Source organism: Leuciscus leuciscus (genome assembly GCF_965113295.1).
Source record: "Leuciscus leuciscus genome assembly, chromosome: 14".
NCBI classification, from domain to species: Eukaryota; Metazoa; Chordata; class Actinopteri; order Cypriniformes; family Leuciscidae; genus Leuciscus; species Leuciscus leuciscus.
In genome coordinates this window covers 41,531,623-41,553,176 of record NC_138738.1, presented here as the reverse complement: position 1 = coordinate 41,553,176, position 21,554 = coordinate 41,531,623, and the positions used below count along the sequence as shown (strand labels likewise).

The 21,554-nt window shown below is 45.0% G+C and overlaps 1 protein-coding gene and 1 long non-coding RNA gene across 3 annotated transcripts in view; one reads left to right on the top strand and one right to left on the bottom strand.

Moving 5' to 3' along the window:
- LOC309474023 overlaps window positions 1-19,989 on the bottom strand; it is a 44,619-nt gene extending 24,630 nt beyond the window's left edge. The window contains exon 1 of the long non-coding RNA XR_014197188.1: window positions 19,559-19,989. This is a non-coding gene — a long non-coding RNA (uncharacterized lncRNA). The remainder of the gene's footprint in view (window positions 1-19,558) is intronic.
- mgat3b (beta-1,4-mannosyl-glycoprotein 4-beta-N-acetylglucosaminyltransferase b) overlaps window positions 1-21,554 on the top strand; it is a 53,254-nt gene that overhangs the window by 22,307 nt on the left and 9,393 nt on the right. For both annotated transcript variants that reach the window (XM_082136161.1, XM_082136160.1), the window contains exon 2: window positions 20,107-20,413. In XM_082136161.1, coding sequence (XP_081992287.1) covers window positions 20,108-20,413 — 306 coding nt within the window. In that variant the 5' untranslated portion in view covers window position 20,107. The remainder of the gene's footprint in view (window positions 1-20,106; window positions 20,414-21,554) is intronic.

The following is a 21,554-nucleotide window of genomic DNA, read 5'->3' as shown; positions in this document are numbered from 1 at the left end:
CATCACAATTTTATTTATGGAAAAGTTGCTCCACTCCCTGGAAAATGAGAGAGGAAATGTCTTATAATCTAATAATACAAACTGCTTTGAACTCCCCATACAGTAACAAGTTGCAGACTTAAAATATTTATTATATATATATATTTAAGGGATTTTACAGTACTAAATATTTACCTCGGAGTCATGCAGCATTTATCATCTGTAATACGGTTGTGTAACCAGTAGATGGCTGTATATCCCTATATATAAACATATATCCATGGCTGTGTATTCCCTAGTTGCTGGATGTTTTCAGTCATAATTACTTGCATGTATTAAGTTTTTAATTTGGACATATATTTATTATTAAAGACTATTAAAGATTAAACATTTTTCTCAGAAATGTTCATTTGAAGTGCACTTTTTTTCATTATTATTAGTCAAATATGGACACAGAAAAAGCATTTTGTTACTTATACTAGATGTATATAATAGCTTTATCAGTCATCTTTATCACACAAAAGTAATCAGAATAAATATTGCGACCAGGGCGATACTTCAAAATAATTGAGTGTTTACATATTACGAACAGAGACGTGTTCTGTGGTCAAGTCGTGTCTCTCCTCTTTCACAAACTCTGCATCGCAAATTAATCAGCAATTGAGAAATTCAGGTTTAAACAGCTTTATCGGCATGGTAAACAAGGCTTTACATTGCCAAAGTTGAATCAGGCAGTGATTGACAGCACTCTGGTCCTATGGCATCGGCCCAATGTTGTTTGGGGTGGCTGGGGGGAAATATGATCTAATCAAAGCAAATATGATCTAATCGAAGACTGTAACCGAATGTAGATTAAACAAGTCATGTAATGATTGGACTACCAGTTAAATCAAGACAACACAGCTGTATAATGTTATGGACTCTCACTGAGCTCTAAAATGCCTCTCCACCTGAAAAAAGCCAGTAAGTTACTGTATTATAAATAGCATTAGTATAGTATTAATGAAAAAAAAAGTAACGATATCCAGTATCCTCCTGATATAGCGACGATGACTAATGATAAATATCATTCGTCTGTACTATTCCTTCTATAAGAAATCATCTCAACAATATAGTGTAGCAGCAAATAAATACAGATAAAAACTTAATATCACTAAAATGAAATAGAAAACTGCGATTACAGACGCTCACATACTCACATAAACACACTACTGACGTCTTCACTTCCAGGTCACGAAGCTGTCAATCAAAAACTCAGTAACCAATGAGAACACACTGCTACTAGCCCCGCCCCCACAAGAGAAATGTGTCAGAACGGCGAACGAAAACTCAGGAAGCGTAAACGAAAACTGCAGAAGCGCAAATGAAAACTCTGGAAGCGCATTTGTAAGTTCAGATCAGCGATTGAAATATGAGAAATAGTTAGCAAAACATGCAGTGTATTAAAAACGAAGTCAAAAAATTTGCCTGCGATTTATTCTTTTTCAGTTTCAGAGATTATTTATTCAGTTTCAATTTATATTTTCATTAGTTTCTTGAAAAGCTACGTTCATTATTATTGGCACAAGAATAACTCCATAAAAAGAGAGTGTGTGTGTGTGTGTGTGTGTGTGTGTGTGTGTGTGTGTGTGTGAGAGAGAGAGTTATTGGTCAATTATATGATAGTTTAGCAATACATTTGATTGTTCTATTTAACTCTTTACTTATATTTGACCCACTCAGATTAGGAGGCTGTGTCTCTCAGAGGTCCTCCTTCTGTTTAATGCGGGTCTCACGATCATAAGCCCGTCAGTTTCAGTCACCAAACAGAGGTAACGGCTTTATACCTGAGATCGGTCACATTCACGCTTACACAATCAAAGATACTTATAGCCCCCGTGGGATTGCAGACACTTGAATTTAACGTAACGTTTACTTCACTGGAGGTATGGCCACTGCAGATATAAGCCGACCAACATTACTCCTCTTATAATAGCTCTGGATTGGCCTAGCCGTGGTTCTCTTACGAGAGGTACTCTCGTACTGCGTAAATCTTACGCTAGGGGAAATCTCTTTTCCGCGAGATACTGAAGCCAAAAAATTATCCTTAATTTTGAAATAATGTAAAACGCGTTGCGGCAGCATGCAGACATAGGCGAGACAGCTCGCGCGCCTATTGGCTGCCCTGCGGCAACTGCAGCAGCCTATCGATAAGGCCCTATCGTGACGTCATCACCAATGGGGGCGCTTCGCGCCCCATACGTCACGTCCCGCCGAAACGGGCGTGGCCTGGGGCTATAAATATAGCATCGAAAGGCTAGCTTACCGATTTTTCATCTCTTCAGCGGAGCTCACGCATCGCTGGATCCAGAGAGAAGAAGCCGCGCCGTGGAAACAGCATTTCAGCGGGACGAGTTCGGTACCTGGAGTCGCTGGCCGCGCCGCCTTCAACCACCGTTCCTGCTACGCTATCCGGCGTTATATCCTTTTATTGCATTGTGTGTGTTCGCCGCCGCGACTCACACTCCTTCTCTAAAAGAGCAGAGCGTCTTTTTCAAGATGTCTCGTCCATCCTGTGGCTCGTGCCGAGCCCCACTCAGCGACGGGGACCGCCATGTCATCTGCGTTTCCTGCCTGGGTGAAGGACATGCGGCTCTAGCGCTCGCTGACGGCGGATGCCCTCACTGCGAGCTTATGCCTATGGCGACTCTGAGGACTCGCATGGCAACTTTCCACGAGCCTGCACCTCCCGCTTCGACGCCGCGCCGTAAAAAGCGCCGTGCTCAGCGGATCCCTGAGCCTCCCACCGAGAAAAGCTCGCCGGTGCGCCTGCCAGCTTCGCCGTCTGCTTCTCTCGAGTCTCTCACTCCCGGACAGTGGCCGCCGCTGGCCGCCGCTTCTGCCGGAGATGACAAGGAAGAAGCGGCAGTTTTCGAGGAGGACAACTGCTCTATCCTGGCTTCAGACAGCGAGGATTGGGCGAGCTCTGTGGACCTCGCCCCTTCTTCTGCCCGCGAGTCGTCAGGAAAACGGGCCAGCATTGAAGCTGAGCTGATGCGTCTGCTCACACAGGCCACAGAGAGCCTCGGCCTCGAGTGGTCCGCGCCCGCCGAGCCTACACGCAACCGTCTGGACGGCTGTTTTCTGCAAGGGGACCGCGTTTCCACGCCCTCAAGACCCGCCCCGTTTCTTCCTGAGCTTCATGAAGAACTGGCAAAGTCTTGGAGCGCCCCTTTTTCAGCCAGGCTACGTTCCTCTGCTTCGGCGGCATTCTCCGTGGTGGACGGTGCCAAAGACAGAGGATACCTCGCTCTCCCTCTAGTGGAGGAGGCAGTAGCAGCCCATCTTTGCCCGCCCTCTGCTGGACGGCGGACTAAGACGGCGCTACCTTCAAAAGCCTGCCGCACTACTTCCACCCTGCACAGTCGCGCTTACACCGCCGCTGGGCAGGCTGCATCAGCGCTACACACTATGGCCACTCTCCAGATCTTCCAAGCTAACCTTCTCCGAAAGCTGGACGAGGAAGGCACGGAAGCAGTCAACGTGGCGGATTTAAGGAGCGCTACGGACCTCGCTCTCCGCGCTACGAAATCCGCTGCACAGGCCATAGGGCGGAACATGGCCTCTCTCACCGTTGCTGAGAGACACCTCTGGCTGACGCTTTCAGAAATGCCGGACTCGGAGCGCTCTGTGTTCCTTGACACCCCCGTTTCTGCTACTGGCCTCTTTGGATCGTCCGTCAAAGATTTCGCGGACAGATTCGCTGAGGTACAAAAGACGTCGCAGGCCATGAAGCACTTTTTGCCAAAGCGCTCTAGCTCTGCATCAGGCCGCTCTAAACAGCCATCTGCTCGCAGCTCGCAGCCACCGCCCCCCGCCGCCGCTTCACAGCGTCGACAGGCCCGGGACCAGAGACCACGCTCTCGCTCTGCCGGCCGCCGCCCCCCACAGCGTGGGACTCGGCCGAAGGTTGAGATGAAGCCCGAGGCCTCAAAGTCTTCCTAGCCAGCTTAGGAAAACGACGGTGTTCAAGCCCCGCTGCGGCCGGGTTTCCACCAAAACTTCCCGCTCGTCCAGTTCCATTACATGCGACTGTTCCAGTGTACTCTACAGTAAACAAGTCGGTTACATTACCCGCTTGCCTGTACACAAACGCCGTTTTCACGGCGACCCAGAAAAATCCTGTAAAGAGCGTATTTTCTGGTATTCCGGCCACGGCCGACGGTGTTATGAGTGTAGTAAAAATGCCCACTGCCCAGTGCCCATTCCTACACACAGACACAGCCCGCCCCACAGGGCTCGCGCACATAAAATCGACTCATGTCGATTGCGCACAGAATGTAGTGAACGTGCCCACGTCCCAGTGCCCACAAACACTACACGCTGCATGTCTCTCGGTTTCTGTAAAAACGAAACCAACACACATACAACCGACTCAGGTCGATGGTGTTTTCAGTGCAAATGTGCCCGCTGTCCTGCGCCCACATTCACTCACAGACATGACGAATCCCTCGGTTTCCCCCACGCTCGCCGTCTCTCAGCTACCTGCCGTGAGAGAGCCGAGCGTGGGCGAACCGCCCGCTGTGATCAAAACACTCCCCGCCTCGAGCGCTGCAAATGCGGTGTCTATAATACAGCATACCGAAGCTCCCCGGTCGCCACTATGTCACGACCAGAGCTCCGATCTCATTCAACCCTTAGCTATGCATGCACATGCGTGGGCAAAGCTTCCCGGTGTATCAGAATGGGTGCTGAACATTATAGAAAGAGGCTATTCGCTACAGTTCGCTCGACGTCCCCGCCGTTGTGCGGTGCGAGTCGAAACCACGGTAGAAAAGGAAGTAGCAAGTGTACTTCGTACCGAAATTGCGAAACTGTTGAGCAAAGGGGCAATAGAGCCTTTATCTCAAGCTCAGAGCGAAGGGGGGCTATACAGCAGATATTTTCTGGTTCCGAAAAAAGACGGGGGTCTCAGACCCATTCTAGATCTAAGACAACTGAACGTAGCGCTTTCAAAACGCCGGTTCAGAATGCTCACAACCAAGAAAATCCTCGCACAAATTCGCCACGGGGACTGGTTTGTGTCAATAGATCTGAAAGACGCGTATTTCCAAATACAAATAGCGTCACGTCACAGGCGATTTTTGAGATTCGCCTTCGAGGGCCAGGCTTATCAATACACAGTCCTACCGTTTGGCCTGTCCCTAGCACCCCGTACATTCACGAAGTGCATGGACGCAGCCCTCGCTCCCCTGAAACTTCGGGGAATGCGAGTTTTGAACTACTTGGACGATTGGCTGGTTCTAGCTCAGTCACATACGGAGCTCATAGAACACAGAACCATTTTACTCGAACATCTCGAGAATCTGGGTCTCAAAGTCAACTGGGCGAAAAGTTCACTGTCTCCCAGTCAGAGAATATCTTTTCTGGGCACAGAACTGGACTCGCTGTCAATGACAGCTCAAATATCGCTACAGCGCAGATTGACTATTCAGCGCATGACAGAAACCTTCCGCCGCGGCACTATAGTCCCGCTAAAGAAGTTTCAAAGGATGCTCGGTCTCATGGCAGCAGCATCCACAGTTCTCCAGCTGGGTCTGCTTCGCATGCGCCCACTGCAGTTCTGGCTACAAGCGCGAGTACCGCGTCGAGCATGGACTTCAGGTCTCTTTCGTCTCAAGGTCGATCAGAAATGCGTCTCAGCACTGATACCCTGGAGAGCGACCGACTGGTACCAGTCAGGTGTAAGCCTGGGGACTTCCTCGAGTGTGAAGGTGGTGTCCACGGACGCCTCCACCTCGGGATGGGGAGCACTGCTCGAGGGCAGACCGTTTTTCGGCCAGTGGTCAGAACGGGAAAAGCTTCTGCACATAAACTGCCTGGAAATGATGGCAGTCGACAACGCGCTGAGGCGCTTTCGTCCCCAAATAGCAGGACACCACGTCTTGGTCCGCTCGGACAACATGTCAGTGGTAGCCTACATAAATCGCCAGGGAGGCATCACATCCCGAAACCTATACAGGTTAGCGAAACGCCTCCTGGTATGGGCTCAGCACAATTTGCGCTCGCTCAGAGCAGCGCATGTGCCTGGCCACCTGAATGTGGGACCAGACAGACTGTCCAGGAACAATGTTCCAGCAGGAGAATGGTCACTGCATCCGCAGACAGTCCAACTGCTGTGGCAGACATTCGGCAGAGCAAAGATAGACCTGTTTGCGTCTCAAGAAAACGCTCACTGCCCGGAATTTTTCTCAAAGAGCAGGGATGCGCTGGCCCACGTCTGGCCCCGCTGCCCGCTCTATGCCTTTCCCCCCATCACGCTCCTACCTCAGGTATTAGAGCGGATCAGGGAAAGCAGATGCTCAGTGTTACTGGTTGCTCCGTTCTGGAAGAACCAGGCTTGGTTCCCAGTTCTTATGCAGCTGACGAGCACTGCCCCATGGCCAATACCAGTGAGGAGGGACCTCCTCTCTCAAGCCAGGGGCTCGATCTGGCATCCTCGCCCGGAGCTTTGGTCCCTACATGCGTGGGCCATCAACGGGTACCCTCTGATATCCCAGAGGGAGTGTTAAACACGATCATGCAGGCTAGAGCTCCCTCTACGAGACGGCTCTATTCCTCAAAATGGTCAGTGTTCTCCAGCTGGTGCACAGCACGCGGCTTTTCACCCCTGGACTGTGGAGTGACGGAGGTTCTCTCCTTCCTACAAGAGCTACTGGATGAAGGCAGAGCCCCATCCACGCTCAAAGTCTATGTGGCGGCTATAGCAGCGTTTTCCAAACCAACGCTTGGTCAGTCACTAGGAAGGAACGATCTGGTCATTCGGTTCCTTAGAGGAGCTAAGAGGTTAAATCCTCCCAGACCTCCCTCAGTCCCCATATGGGACCTTTCTACGGTCTTGGAGGCCATGAAGGGTGCCCCATTTGAGCCTATCCAGTCAGTAGATATCAAACACTTGTCTTTCAAAACGGTGTTTCTTCTGGCTCTCGCTTCAGTGAAGCGCATAGGGGACTTACAAGCGCTCTCAGTGAGCGCGACGTGTATGGAGTTTGGGCCAAATGACTCGAAAGTCATACTCAAACCAAGGCACGGGTACGTCCCTAAATCCCTCAATACACCGTTCAGGGCCCAGGTAATTTCCCTGTCTGCCCTGCCGGTCTCTAACGAGGAGAAGGACGCCAGCTTCCTTTGCCCAGTCAGGGCGCTAAGGGCTTATGAGTCCCGCACGTCTGTTTTCAGACAGACGGAGCAGCTCTTTGTTTCACTCTACGGACGTTCTAAGGGACTCGCCGTTTCGAAACAGAGCCTATCCAGATGGATAGTCGATGCTATAGCGCTGGCTTACACCTCTAAGGGCTTGCAGTGCCCATTAGGTGTCAGAGCGCACTCCACGAGAGGCGTGGCCTCGTCGTGGGCTTGGTCTAGTGGGATTGCCTTGCAAGATATCTGTATGGCGGCAGGCTGGGCCTCCCCGTCTACATTTATAAGGTTTTATAACCTAGAGGTTCCCGCTCTGCAAGCTAAGCTGCTTTCAGTCTAAAAATCGGTACTGTCTGCCCCGAGTACGTCCGGCCCAGAATACCGAAATAGCGCGAGCAACGCTCGTTTAGATCGCGCAGCTCTATGGGCAATGTGTAAGACCCACTATATTCATCAGTCCAGGCCGGGGTCGCCCTGACTGAGTAAATACCATCACTATAACTGTTCTTATAGGATGCTGCATTACAGGAATGATGCTATTCTAGCCACTCTTCCTGGGCTCTCTGTGAGTCACTTATGATCATGTACTACATGAGCCCGGGCACCTGCCCTTGGGACTTTGGTGCTGGATCATAGCATGCACGGCGTTTTACACTGTTTCCCCTAGCGTAAGATTTACGCAGTACGAGAGTACCTCTCGTAAGAGAACGTACTCGGTTACTAACGTAACCTCGGTTCTCTCTAGAGAGGAAACGAGTACTGCGTATCTTGCCGTGCCTGCGCACGCTCCGGTTCGCTCCGGCGATGAAAAACCGGTAAGCTAGCCTTTCGATGCTATATTTATAGCCCCAGGCCACGCCCGTTTCGGCGGGACGTGACGTATGGGGCGCGAAGCGCCCCCATTGGTGATGACGTCACGATAGGGCCTTATCGATAGGCTGCTGCAGTTGCCGCAGGGCAGCCAATAGGCGCGCGAGCTGTCTCGCCTATGTCTGCATGCTGCCGCAACGCGTTTTACATTATTTCAAAATTAAGGATAATTTTTTGGCTTCAGTATCTCGCGGAAAAGAGATTTCCCCTAGCGTAAGATTTTCGCAGTACTCGTTTCCTCTCTAGAGAGAACCGAGGTTACGTTAGTAACCGAGTACGTTTTCCACATACACTTCTCTAAAGTAACATTACATTAAAACAGAGGCGAGACACACCCAGATTTAGGCTGGTCAAGGAGCACGTTTGCTGTTCTAAACGCAAATTCACTTCTTGTCTTTGCAAACCACGTACACTTGAATCTGTGCCGAATATTAGTCGTCACAAACTTGACGCAGACTTGCGGGAACAACATACGAATCCATTTAATCTACTTGGGAAAACAATTTCAGAGTCAGTCAGAATAAAAGCAAATGTAACAATGTATTACGTCAGGTAAATGTGTCACGCCAATTTCATAATCAGTCCAAAGATAATAAATACAAAAACATAAAATGCTCTGGAATAAAGAGAGAAGATGCGAACCTGACATTATAAAATACATGATGCTGAGAGTCTCGGCCACACTCCGCATCACGGGCTAATCTGAGCTACACATCGCCCTGAGCCTCTCGTTGCATTTCTGTTATAGACAGAAACTTCTCTCACATGGAAACATTTGCTAACAATGGGAATTTGCATTCAGAGTTTACACCTTTTGAGAGCAGAATACCATTAGCCTGGAAGACACACCCTCCTCTGTGTGTGAGCTATCTCTAAACTGTGTGTGAGTTATCTCTAAACTGTGTGTGAGCTACCGTAAATCCTCTAATATAGGCCCGGGCCTTTATTTTACTCAAGCGCATTGCGGCCCAGGCCTTTATTGGAAGGAGGCCAGAATTAGAGACAGGCCTTTATTTCTATTTGAGCAAAACGGACTACCAGTAGAACGAATAAAAACGAGATTTTGTGTCTATTTGAACCTATAAAATACTAGGTTAATTTATTGAAAACGTACAGTTACCATATAACATTATGGTATGCATACAGAACATTAACAACAAATAAATATAATATAAATTATATTTTTTTGTGAAAAGCAATGATTCATTTTGTAACAGTATTTGTTCCAGCTTAGCTCCACAACAGCGCGCATCTGTGCATTCATTCATTCATTCATTCATTCACACACACACACACACACACACACACACACACACACACACACACACACACACAGAAATGCGATTCATATTTAAAAAGTCTTTTTGCGTGTAACTTACAGACACTATTGCGATTAGAACAAAGCAAATATAGAACTGACCTATTTCTCAGCTGGATCCGTTCCTCGAAATAATACTTCCAAGCACTTCTGAGGTACATTTTCCAGGATTATTATTACTTAGATAGATGTATTATCCAGCTGATTGTGGGCGTTCACAGGTTTGCGTGGATCGCCTCAGATTATTTGCGTTTGAATAGCGCGCGCTCTCCGTAATTAAGATCAAAGTCAACAGAGTATTTTGAATCTCGAAAAAAAGCGAGCCTATAGCGCCAGCGCGATTGTCGATCCCAGGGGGTTAAAAAATAGATTTTCGCCAAAAATCCTCTTTGGCTCCGCAGCTGCCATGGTAAACAACATTAGCCTACCGGTGACTGAAGTCTCACGTGCGAGTCAAGAGCGAAGTGATTGACATGACCACCAGGCTACCGTAGCTATGGCTTGGATTCATTAACAAACATTGCCCCTGTAATGTTTACGATTTATAACATGTGACGTTATGTTATATTATTTCCACATGTGATATGTTTTAGTTTGAAAGCGGACATTGTTCATTCAGTCCACAAAGGGGCGCGTTAGTTTTGGTTCTGTTGTGTTTGGACTGCGTAAGCGGGATAGAAGAAAACGGATCGAAAAAAATAGAAATGTAAACAATTGCAACGGAGATTTATAAGTTCACTAAAAGATCTAAAAGCTGCTTTGCTGTGTCAGAGTTTTATTCAGAAACTTTACACTGGCGACGAGGATTCAACTTTTACCCCCTCTCTTCGAACATGGAAGCTACACTGCCGTCATTCCCTGCTTTTGATATCACTGACGATCAAAACTCCTCCATCCGCTGGAAGAAGTGGTTGCAGCGCTTTGAAAACTTCATAGTTGCTCTGGATATAAAAGATAATACAAGGAAACGTGCAATGCTTTTGCATTATGCTGGAGATGGTGTACAGGACATTTTTGACACACTTTCTGACACCGGAGAAGCAAAGGACTATAAATGCGCAAAAGACAAGCTAAGTGAGTACTTTTCCCCTAAAATTAACATCGCCTATGAGACTTACAAATTCAGACAAGCCAAACAACTAGCAGGGGAAACACTTGACTCCTATCACGTAAGGCTACGGCATTTAGCAGCAACATGTGATTTTCCGGATGTTGAAAGAGAGATTAAAACTATGATCATTCAAACGTGCACGTGCAATAAATTGCGGCGTCAAGCACTACAGCAACCGGAGATGACGTTGACGGGCCTCCTGTCACTCGGCAGAACCATAGCACTTGCTGAGACTCAAGCATCAGGAATGGAACAAACACAACAAGGTGCAGTACAAGAAAATCCACGGGAAGACGTTATGGCCGTTGAAATGGGAAGAGGGGCGGGAAAGAAAAGATGCTACAACTGCTCCGGTACCTTTCCACACCTTGAGGGAATGGTATGCCCAGCACGGGGGAAAAGATGCAACGCTTGTGGAAAACAAGGACATTTTGCAAAATGTTGTCGCTCTAAATGGCCACAAAACAACATCAGAGGCAGACATGAAGTGCATTATGTACACACCAGTGGAAACAGCAGCACTACATCCCAAACAGCAGGTACCGCAGACACAGAGTCCTCTGAGGAATATGTATACACAATTACCCGACCAAAAACGAATCTCCCACATGCAAAGATAAAGGTCAGTGACTGTAATATAAAAGTGATGCTTGATTCTGGAGCAACTGTAAACATCATTGATGAAGCAACTTATCAGAGACTGAGACGTAAGCCCTCACTCACTAAATGCACAATTCCCATCTTTCCGTATGGTTCAAGCACCCCACTGCCTACCCTGGGAAAATTCACCTCACTGGTGGAATCCAAATCACGATTCACAAACGCAACTTTCCAAGTACTTCAAGGCAGTAACGGCAGTTTACTTGGCTATGACACTGCCAGTCAATTGGGACTAATCAAAGTTGCTAACACACTCCACACAGCTCCAGAGCAGTCAGTGCAGTCACCACAGCCTATGACAACCTCAAACCAGACGGAGATGAACGCAATTGGTGATCTCCTCACTGAGTATGGTGACCTCTTTTGTGGGATGGGAAAATTAAAGGACTTTCAAGTCAAGCTGCACATAAAGAAAGACGTTCCTCCAGTCACGCAACCTCACAGAAGAGTACCGTTCCATATCAGGAAGCGAATTGAAGCTGAATTACAACGTTTAGAGAAACTTGACATCATCGAAAAAGTGGACGGGCCCACTCCATGGGTTTCTCCAATTGTTCCTGTTCCAAAGCCAAAAGACCCAGAAGCAGTGCGAATTTGTGTGGACATGAGGATACCAAATCAAGCCATCGAACGAGAAAGACATCTCACACCTACAGTAGATGACGTAATACAAGCGCTCAATGGAGCCAGGTTCTTCTCAAAACTGGATTTAAACTGTGGATATCATCAGCTGGAACTGGAGCCATCATCACGATATATCACAACATTCTCCACTCATGTAGGACTGCGACGTTATAAAAGACTGAGTTTTGGAGTGTCCTCGGCAGCAGAGGTATTTCAAAATGCAATTCAGCAAGCCCTGGATGGTATCCCAGGAGTTATTAATCTGAGTGATGACATTCTGGTGTTTGATAGAACGAAAGCTAGCCACGATCAAGCTTTAAGGGCAACATTTCAGCGACTTAAGGAGAAGAACCTGACTCTTAACAAGGCCAAATGCTCCTACGCACAAACCACTTTGGACTTCTTTGGTTACACATTCTCAGATGGGGGTTTTTCTCCTGATCCCAAGAAAGTTCAGGCGCTACATGATGCTGCTGCCCCAACCAATGCCAGCGAGGTCCGCAGTCTTCTCGGCATGGCAAATTACAGTGCCCGCTTCATCAAAGATTTTGCCACTATAAACTCAACCTTTGAGGGAACTTACAAAAAAACAGGTTCGCTGGACTTGGACAGAGGAACACCAGAAGTGCCTTGATAAAATGAAACAAAGTCTAACAAGTGATGCTGTCATGACATATTTTGACCCGTACAAACTAACTGAACTGGTGGTTGATGCAAGTCCCGTGGGTCTTGGGGCCGTGTTGGCACAGAGAAATGGCCAATATGAACCAGCCAGAGTGATAAGCTATGCAAGCAGAGCCCTGTCACCCATCGAACAAAAGTACTCACAAACCGAACGTGAGGCTCTTGCTATTGTGTGGGGCTGTGAGCATTTTCACATGTATCTTTATGGGGCACCATTTACCCTTGTCAGTGACCACAAACCTTTGGAATGGATTTTCAATAACCCCAAATCCAAGCCGCCTGCTCGTATAGAACGCTGGAGTCTACGCCTTCAGCTTTACAACTACACAGTCCGTTACAAGTCTGGCAAGGACAACCCAGCGGATTACATGTCACGCCACCCCACACGTTTCACATGTCTTTCAGGAGGTTTCAAACACCGAACAACAAGTGGAAGAATACGTCAACTTCCTTACTGAAAACGCCGTCCCTAAGACAATGACATTAACAGAAATTCAGCATGCAACCACAGCTGACCCCACTCTATGCAAAGTCATCCAATTCATCAAAGAAGGCTCATGGGGGTCGCTGTCTGTAAAACAGGATTTTGCTGATGGAGTTGATGGTGCTGTAATGAAATCATTCCATAAAATCAAAGATGAACTGACAGTAAATGCAACTGATGACACTGTACTGCGTGGCACAAAGATCGTAATCCCTCAATCGTTACAAGTCAGGGCGATATCACTTGCACACGAAGGCCACCAGGGGCTGGTCAAAACAAAGAAACTGATCAGGGAGAAAGTTTGGTTCCCTGGCATTGACAGACAGGTAGAAACCATGATAGCTGGCTGCATCCCATGTCAGGCCGTCGTGCCCAATCACACACAAGAACCTCTCCGCATGTAGATTAGGATGATTCTGAGGGGAGACTTGCGTCTCGATAGCACACAAGAGCGAGTTCAAATGTGAATTCCCTTGGTTCTCTCAGAGAGTTGCCCTCTCTTCCTGTTCTTCCAGTCTGACACTCATATATAAGTAAATGCTGTGGTTGAGTGAGTATTCGGGTTGGGCGTTTAATGATGCTGTGGTTTAAAGTGCTTGTTTTATATTTTGCATACTATGAAAATGTGGATTAAACAGACCTTGAACTGTAAACAAACATAAACTGTCTAATCAGACCATGTGTTATACAGCCAATGACAGAAACTGACGAGCAGTTGTGTGTGTGTGTGTGTGTGTGTGTGTGTGTGTGTGTGTGTGTGTGTGTGTGTGTGTGTGTGTGAGAGAGAGAGTGTGCTGCCTTCTTCCCCATGGGAAAAAGTTGGTGTAGATTTTTGTGGTCCGTTCCCCTCCGGTGATTACCTTTTGGTGGTCATTGATGAATACTCCAGATATCCAGAGGTGGAGATTCTGCAATCCACGTCAGCCAGAGCCACAATTCCTAAACTTGACAAAATATTCTCGACACTGGGAATTCCGCTAGAGGTCAAAACAGACAATGGCCCACCCTTCCAAAGCTCAGAATTTGCAAATTTCGCAACATATCTAGGCTTCAGACATAGGAAGATAACTCCACTCTGGCCTCAGGCTAATGCAGAGGCTGAACGTTTTATGCGTACCCTTGAAAAGGCTATACGTGCTACACATGTTGAAGGCCGCCCATGGAAACAGACTCTATACGCGTTCCTCCGAAATTACCGTGCCACGCCTCACTGTTCGACTGGAATGGCTCCTGCTGATGTGCTGTTTGGGAGGCCCCTTCGAATCAAGCTACCTGGATCTCCTCTTTCCTTCCAGTCTCTGACGCATGCACCACTACGACAGGCAGATGCCCTGGCAAAGAACAGGATGAAACAAAATGCTGACCGGATGCGCCGTGTTGCTCCGTTGGCTCTGAGAGTGGGCGATGTGGTCCTGTGTCGTCAAAAGAAGGAAGGGAAGCTATGCCCTGCCTACAACCCCCAGCCATACAAGGTTATTGCTGTCAAAGGTTCCATGGTGACAGCCAAATGCAATAACCATGTCATCACCAGAAATTCATCCCACTTCAAGACTCTACCAGCAAATGCAAAGCACTCCTCTCAGTCGTGTGGTTTGAAAGTCATGAGTGGTGGACAAGATGCCATGAACTGGACTGAAACTCTTCCTGAACAAACCCCAGAACCCTTAGCCCCTGACCCCCCTGGGTCACAGTCACCTGTTCGCAGATACCCAGTCAGGATGAATAGAAGACCCCCATCACACCTCACTGACTTTAAATAATGTGGACAGTTTAAAAAAAAAAAAAAAAAAAGTAACGAAAGGAGGGTTGTAATGTTTACGATTTATAACATGTGACGTTATGTTATATTATTTCCACATGTGACGTGTTTTAGTTTGAAAGCGGACATTGTTCATTCAGTCCACAAGGGGGCGCGTTAGTTTTGGTTCTGTTGTGTTTGGACTGCGTAAGCGGGAGAGAAGAAAACGGATCGAAAAAATAGAAATGTAAACAATTGCAACGGAGATTTATAAGTTCACTAAAAGATCTAAAAGCTGCTTTGCTGTGTCAGAGTTTTATTCAGAAACTTTACAGCCCCCCTGTGGTATTTGCATGTTACTATCACAAGCATAATGTTGTGGCCTGCCCAGAAAAACGTTGGTTCTAATAATAGCCCCGGCCACTATTAAAGACCTGCCTTTATTTACCTCCGCCGATAGCGAGACCGGCATATGTTAGAGACCCGGCCGCTAATGGAATACAGGCTAATATTAGAGGATTTACGGTATATCTAAACTGTGTGTGAGCTATCTCTAAACTCTTAAAAACTTTATTACGTTTTGGTTAACTTCTGTGGGAATGAGACCTTTGTACCAGTCGCACTGAGACATGTCAAACGTGTAATACTGTATGATAATTATTCACATTAAACCATATAGATTCTTGGGTGAATGTTGGTGATCTCAGCGTGAGGGAGAGGGAGTGGGGGAACGGGGGGGGGGGGGTAGATTAGGATGATTCTGAGGGGAGACTTGCGTCTCGATAGCACACAAGAGCAAGTTCAAATGTGAATTCCCTTGGTTCTCTCAGAGAGTTGCCCTCTCTTCCTGTTCTTCCAGTCTGACACTCATATATAAGTAAATGCTGTGGTTGAGTGAGTATTCGGGTTGGGCGTTTAATGATGCTGTGGTTTAAAGTGCTTGTTTTATATTTTGCATACTATGAAAATGTGGATTAAACAGACCTTGAACTGTAAACAAACATAAACTGTCTAATCAGACCATGTGTTATACAGCCAATGACAGAAACTGACGAGCAGTTGTGTGTGTGTGTGTGTGTGTGTGTGTGTGTGTGTGTGTGTGAGAGAGAGAGTGTGAGTGTGAGTTATCATCCTCCTGCCCAGAAATCACCTGAATCTACCAGAACAAACCACAAATTATAAACCAGTCCCCATCAAGTTGTTACCGTGTGAAGTGAGGAAAGTCTCACAGTGAACGTGTGTGTGTGTGTAGGAGCTCGATTGTGTTAAATCCAATTTGGCTGCCGATTGTTGTTCTTTTTATTCCTCTCGTCTTCCCACAATAATGCACCGGTTTATTTGTGTCTCGCGAACCCCGCAGTGTGTGCATGTGATGTCATCCTGCGTCAGAAGTCTGATCGTCCAATCACATCGCTCGGTTCCTCTCATTAACTCAGTTAGCTGGTTATTTAACAGACAACAGCCTCTTCTTGTCTCTAGTTTATTGGCTCTGCAGTCGAGTAAGTGTCCTGACGAGAGTTTCTCTGTAATCATCAGTTCATGTTTCACTAGTACACACACACACACACACACAGATGTGAATGCTTGTCCAATGCAGTCCTGATGAATGTTCTTCACATGCACTCTTGTGTTGGTGTGACGGTACAAATGATGCATTTCAGAACGCAACAACACACAAAATTGAGCATTGTAGACAGAAACAGGGTTCATACCAGGTGCTGAAAATGCTTGAATTTGACTTTGAAATGTAAGTCCTGGAAAACCCTTGAAAACACATATTTATGAAAAGGTTCTTGAAAAGCGCTTGAATTATTGAAAGACAATATATGTGAAATTAGGTAGTGTTTAATTTTATCGATAAAACTATCTTTTCACACATAATGAAGCTGCAGCTTGTCTGATATAGAGGCATTTCGCATGGCTATGAGTGTGATATTGCTCATAAATATCAGAGTATATGAAACAGCTTTTATTCTTCAGATCAATCATATATTCATGAGAAAAAATCAGTTTGAAAAAAGAAAGCGATATCTTTATCATAGAATCCTTTCAGTGGTTAAAGTTTCCACAGTCACTGCATCCGCTGCACTTTATATGTATCGTTTTGTTTAATAGTTTCTTTTTATTTATCTATTTACCTTTTTTAGAATTTGAAAGATAATAAAGATATTGTTTGATAAGTGCGATCTCTGATTGGAAATCCTTGAAAACCAAAAAAGTAGTGCTTGAAAAGCCCTTGAATTTTATTTGACAGTACCAGTACAAACCCTGCAGAAATCTCACATCCTCCCAGAGCAAATAAATATGTTCTAAGAACGTTTTGCTAACATCTTATAAAACATTATTTCTAAATGTTCTCTGACCGTTCAAATCGTCTTTTCTTGGTTATACGATCGTTAAGTGAACATTCTATTGTATCTTTCTTCACACATTATGGAATGTTACATTTGAATGTTCTCTGAACGTTCCGAAACAAGTCGTTACATTTAAAAAACTTTACATGAACGTCCAACTGAAACATTCCATGAACGCTGTATAAATAATGTTTTTTGTGCTAACGTTTTGAGAACATTATTAAAGACCACATGACTTTTAACAAATGTTTTATGAACGTTACTGGAAGTATGTTTGTATATCTTTACAAAACCATGGCATAATGTGAGCTAGCACAAGCTCTCGAGCTCGAACAGCATCTTCAGTGTCCCTGATGCCCGGCGTCGATGGGAACAATCGCAGTGAACGTTCTCATGGGGTGTTCTGTTACTATCACTGATGATCTGACAGGTCAGAAACACTGAGGAGCTTCTGTTCTTCAGCTGATCTGAAACACGTCCATCTAATCATGATCGCTGAGCACTTTAAATTACAACCACATTCTGCCTTCCGGTGACGCAAATGCCACAAAATGCAGGCTTATGTTAATGCAGCAAACTCAAGACGTCGCAGGAGGCGTTCAGAAAGCAGATGCTTCACATATATTGTGATTTTCTCATTCATATAATTCCCAAATATATTGGTCCATTATTTCCCGTTATGTAACAGAATGCAGTGGAAGAAATTTCTGCAGGAGTTAATTAAATCACTTTTTTTCCTCAAAATGATCAATATCACACTGCATCTGGGCATCTTAGTGTTGTTGTTTTTGTCAATTTCATTATTAGGTGATGTGTCATTATTGTAATACAGTACTATTGCAGATATTAACCCTTGTGCATCAATTAAAAAAGTTACTCATAGGTCCTTAGTGGACAAAAATGTCTTGAAAAATGTGAAGCTGGGGAGCAGAGACTTAAGTTCGGTCAGGTTAAGACTGGCAAATTATTGTTGAATAAAAAGTGAAGTTTAAAAAGTGAAACCCCAAAAAATTTTTTGGAGGTTTAAGTCTATGAAAATGATTCATGAACATTTTATATAATATATATATATATATTATGAAACATGTTGAACTCTAAAACTGCTAGAAAATTAAAGTCGTGTTCCCAATTTCAAGTTATCTCAAAACAGCTTTCAGTGAGATTTTGATTGGGCGCAGTTCCACATTTTCCCCATTAGTTGCAGCAAAACTCCACTGGGACACAGTGGTTGGATTCGGGATTTGCAGTAGAGTTTCTCTCTCTCAAATATTACAACACAATTATTTTATTACACACATACAAACCACACTCTGACATCCATACCAACACAATTATAGCAGTGTAATTTATAGCAAGTATTTGCTTTATTGGCCAAACCTGAGAAAATGGCACCACCTGCACATTTTTTTCTTCCAAAATTAAAATTTTTAAGCTTTGCCAACAGAATGAAAGTATATTAACAAAGATTGCATCAGTTTATAGTTAAACAGCCCTGGCAGCCCCCAGTTTCAATAGGGGACATTTTTGTCCTTAAGATCCTGAGTGGAACTATTTTGTGTTACTAGTGCAAAATAGATTTATTAAAGGAAATGGGGGTGAAATAGTAAAATTCCAATAAAAATACAAACCTGTGCCAAAATTTATGCATTTGGCAATAACAGGGAAAATCATCTCAAAAACTAAACTGAAAAAGACAAAAATGTCCATAAGGTCACACAAGGGTTAAAAATATTGTCAAATGCACAGAGAACTTAAAAGTATTTGTGTAAAATGAAGCTTGTGGACTAACACACATTATTATCAGTATCACACTTAAAGGGATAGTTCAGCCAAAAATGAAAATTAGCCCATGATTTACTCTCCCTCAAGTCATCCTAGGTGTATATGACATTCTTCTGTCAGACGAACACAATCAGAGTTATATAAAAAAATGTCCTGGCTCTTCCAAGCTTTATAATGGCAGTGAATGGCCGTTTCTGTTTTGGAGTCCATAAAAGTGCATCTCTCCATGATAAAAGTGCATCTATTCATCATAAAAGAGCATCTGTCCATCATAAAAGTGCATCTGTCCATCATAAAAGTGCATCTGTCCATCATAAAAGTGCATCTGTCCATCATAAAAGTGCATCTACCCGTCATAAAAGTGCATCTGTCCATCATAAAAGTGCATCTATCCATCATAAAAGTGCATCTACCCATCATAAAAGTGCATCTATTCATCATAAAAGAGCATCTGTCCATCATAAAAGTGCATCTCCATCATAAAAGTGCATCTATTCATCATAAAAGAGCATCTACCCATCATAAAAGTGCATCTATCCATCATAAAAGTGCATCTATTCATCATAAAAGAGCATCTATCCATGATAAAAGTGCATCTATCCATCATAAAAGTGCATCTATTCATCATAAAAGAGCATCTGTCCATCATAAAAGTGCATCTCCATCATAAAAGTGCATCTATTCATCATAAAAGAGCATCTACCCATCATAAAAGTGCATCTATTCATCATAAAAGAGCATCTATCCATGATAAAAGTGCATCTACCCATCATACAAGTGCATCTATTCATCATAAAAGAGCATCTATCCATGATAAAAGTGCATCTATCCATCATAAAAGTGCATCTGTCCATCATAAAAGTGCATCTATCCATCATAAAAGTGCATCTATCCATGATAAAACTGCATCTGTCCATCATAAAAGTGCATCTCCATCATAAAAGTGCATCTATCCATCATAAAAGTGCATCTATTCATAAAAAAGTGCATCTGTCCATCATAAAAGTGCATCTCCATCAAAAAAAGTGCATCTGTCCATCATAAAAGTGCATCTATCCATCATAAAAGTGCATATTATTTATTTCACTTTTATGATGGACAGATGTTTGGAATATAAAGCTTGGAAGAGTCAGGACATTTATTAATATAACTCTGATTGTGTTCGTCTGAAAGAAGAATGTCATATACACCTAGGATGACTTGAGGGTGAGTAAATCATGGGCTAATTTTCATTTTTGGCTGAACTATCCCTTTAATATGAGTATGTAAGATTGTTTGGCTAGAGTCTCTGAGCTCTGTTTCTCTCTCTCTCCTGTTTCTCAGGATGAAAATGAGACGTCACAGGGTTTTCTTGATTTGCACCGTGGGACTGTGTGTCATTTCCTTCCTGCATTACTACAAGGCTCTCCACTACGTGTCCCTGCTGAGGGAGCTGTCGGCACCCTACCCTAACATCAAGTCCTTCATCATGGTGACGGGTTTCTTCTGGAAGGAGGGCTCGACCCCGCTGGCGAGCGCGTCCCCTGAGGAAGGGCCTCGGGTCGGAGCGGTTCTGGATCTCGACACCGGACAGGAGCCCGAAGCACCACAGCCCTGGAAGAGACCTGAAGATCTGCAGCGCACTACTGAGGTACTGGGACTCTTCTTCTCTACAGTCCTCTACAGAAACTGTCCATCTTAAAGGTGCAGTGTGTAATGTTTAGCGGCATCTAGTGGTGAGGTTTCGAATTGCACCCAACAGAAGTTACGGTGGCCGACGGGAAAAGACGTTGTCCTCTGAGACAGCAGAGAGTAGTTCAGCAATGAGGTTTCTTTTCAAAGATAAATTAAGAAATTAGGTTTACTTAATTATTCAGTAAAATTATGTTATTGCGTGTCAGTGTTTTATTCGCTGACTTTAGCTCGCTTCTTTACACGGAGAACAACATAGTGGGACTGGGACTGATCTTCTGTAAAGTCGTGTCCTGCAACACTGGTCAGTCGGACAGTAGTCCCGCCCCAAACTCGTGTGATTGGTTGAGTCAGAAGTTGACATGTCCACAGATCAACTTATGAATGTCTACAGACAATGGCATCAAACCAAAACTTGCATGAGAACAACTATGATGCATGAATAGTATAATAATCAGGGTTTGAAACTGACCTGAAGATCTGCAGCGCAGGAGCTCCGGCACCACTGAGGCACTGGGACTGTTCTTCTGGAGGGCGGGGACAATAAATCGATGCATCGTGAATTGAGAAATGACTCTGGATCGATTACAATTTTCTTCCGAATGCATCGCGATTCTCTCTCGAATCGATTCTGAGCGTATTTTGTAACAGCAGATGACACTGCGTACTCTAGAAACAGCCTTAATCTGCTGGCTTCCAATGCCTTACACACACACACACCACTTGAACCTTCTATAAAATAATCATTCATAAAGTTCGAAAAGGTTGAAGCGAATTACAAGGGTGTTTGCAGTGGGATGTTCAAATTAATCTCGCGTCACAAAAGCAAAAGTACATTCTCAGACTCAGCCGAACTTCTTCGTGAGCATTTGAGCGTGCAGTTTAAAACTAGCCTAGAGCGCCATCTGCTGTTCAAAACCAAGCTCAGAATTGGAATCGATCCTCAAATCGCGATGCATTGATATATTGTCCCAACCCCATTCTTCTGTAAGGTTGTGCCCTGCAACTCTCCCCTTCTGTCATTGGTCAGTCGGACAGATAGTCCCGCCCCAAACTTATGTGATTGGTTGAGTCAGAAGTTGACATGTCAGGCTGCTTAA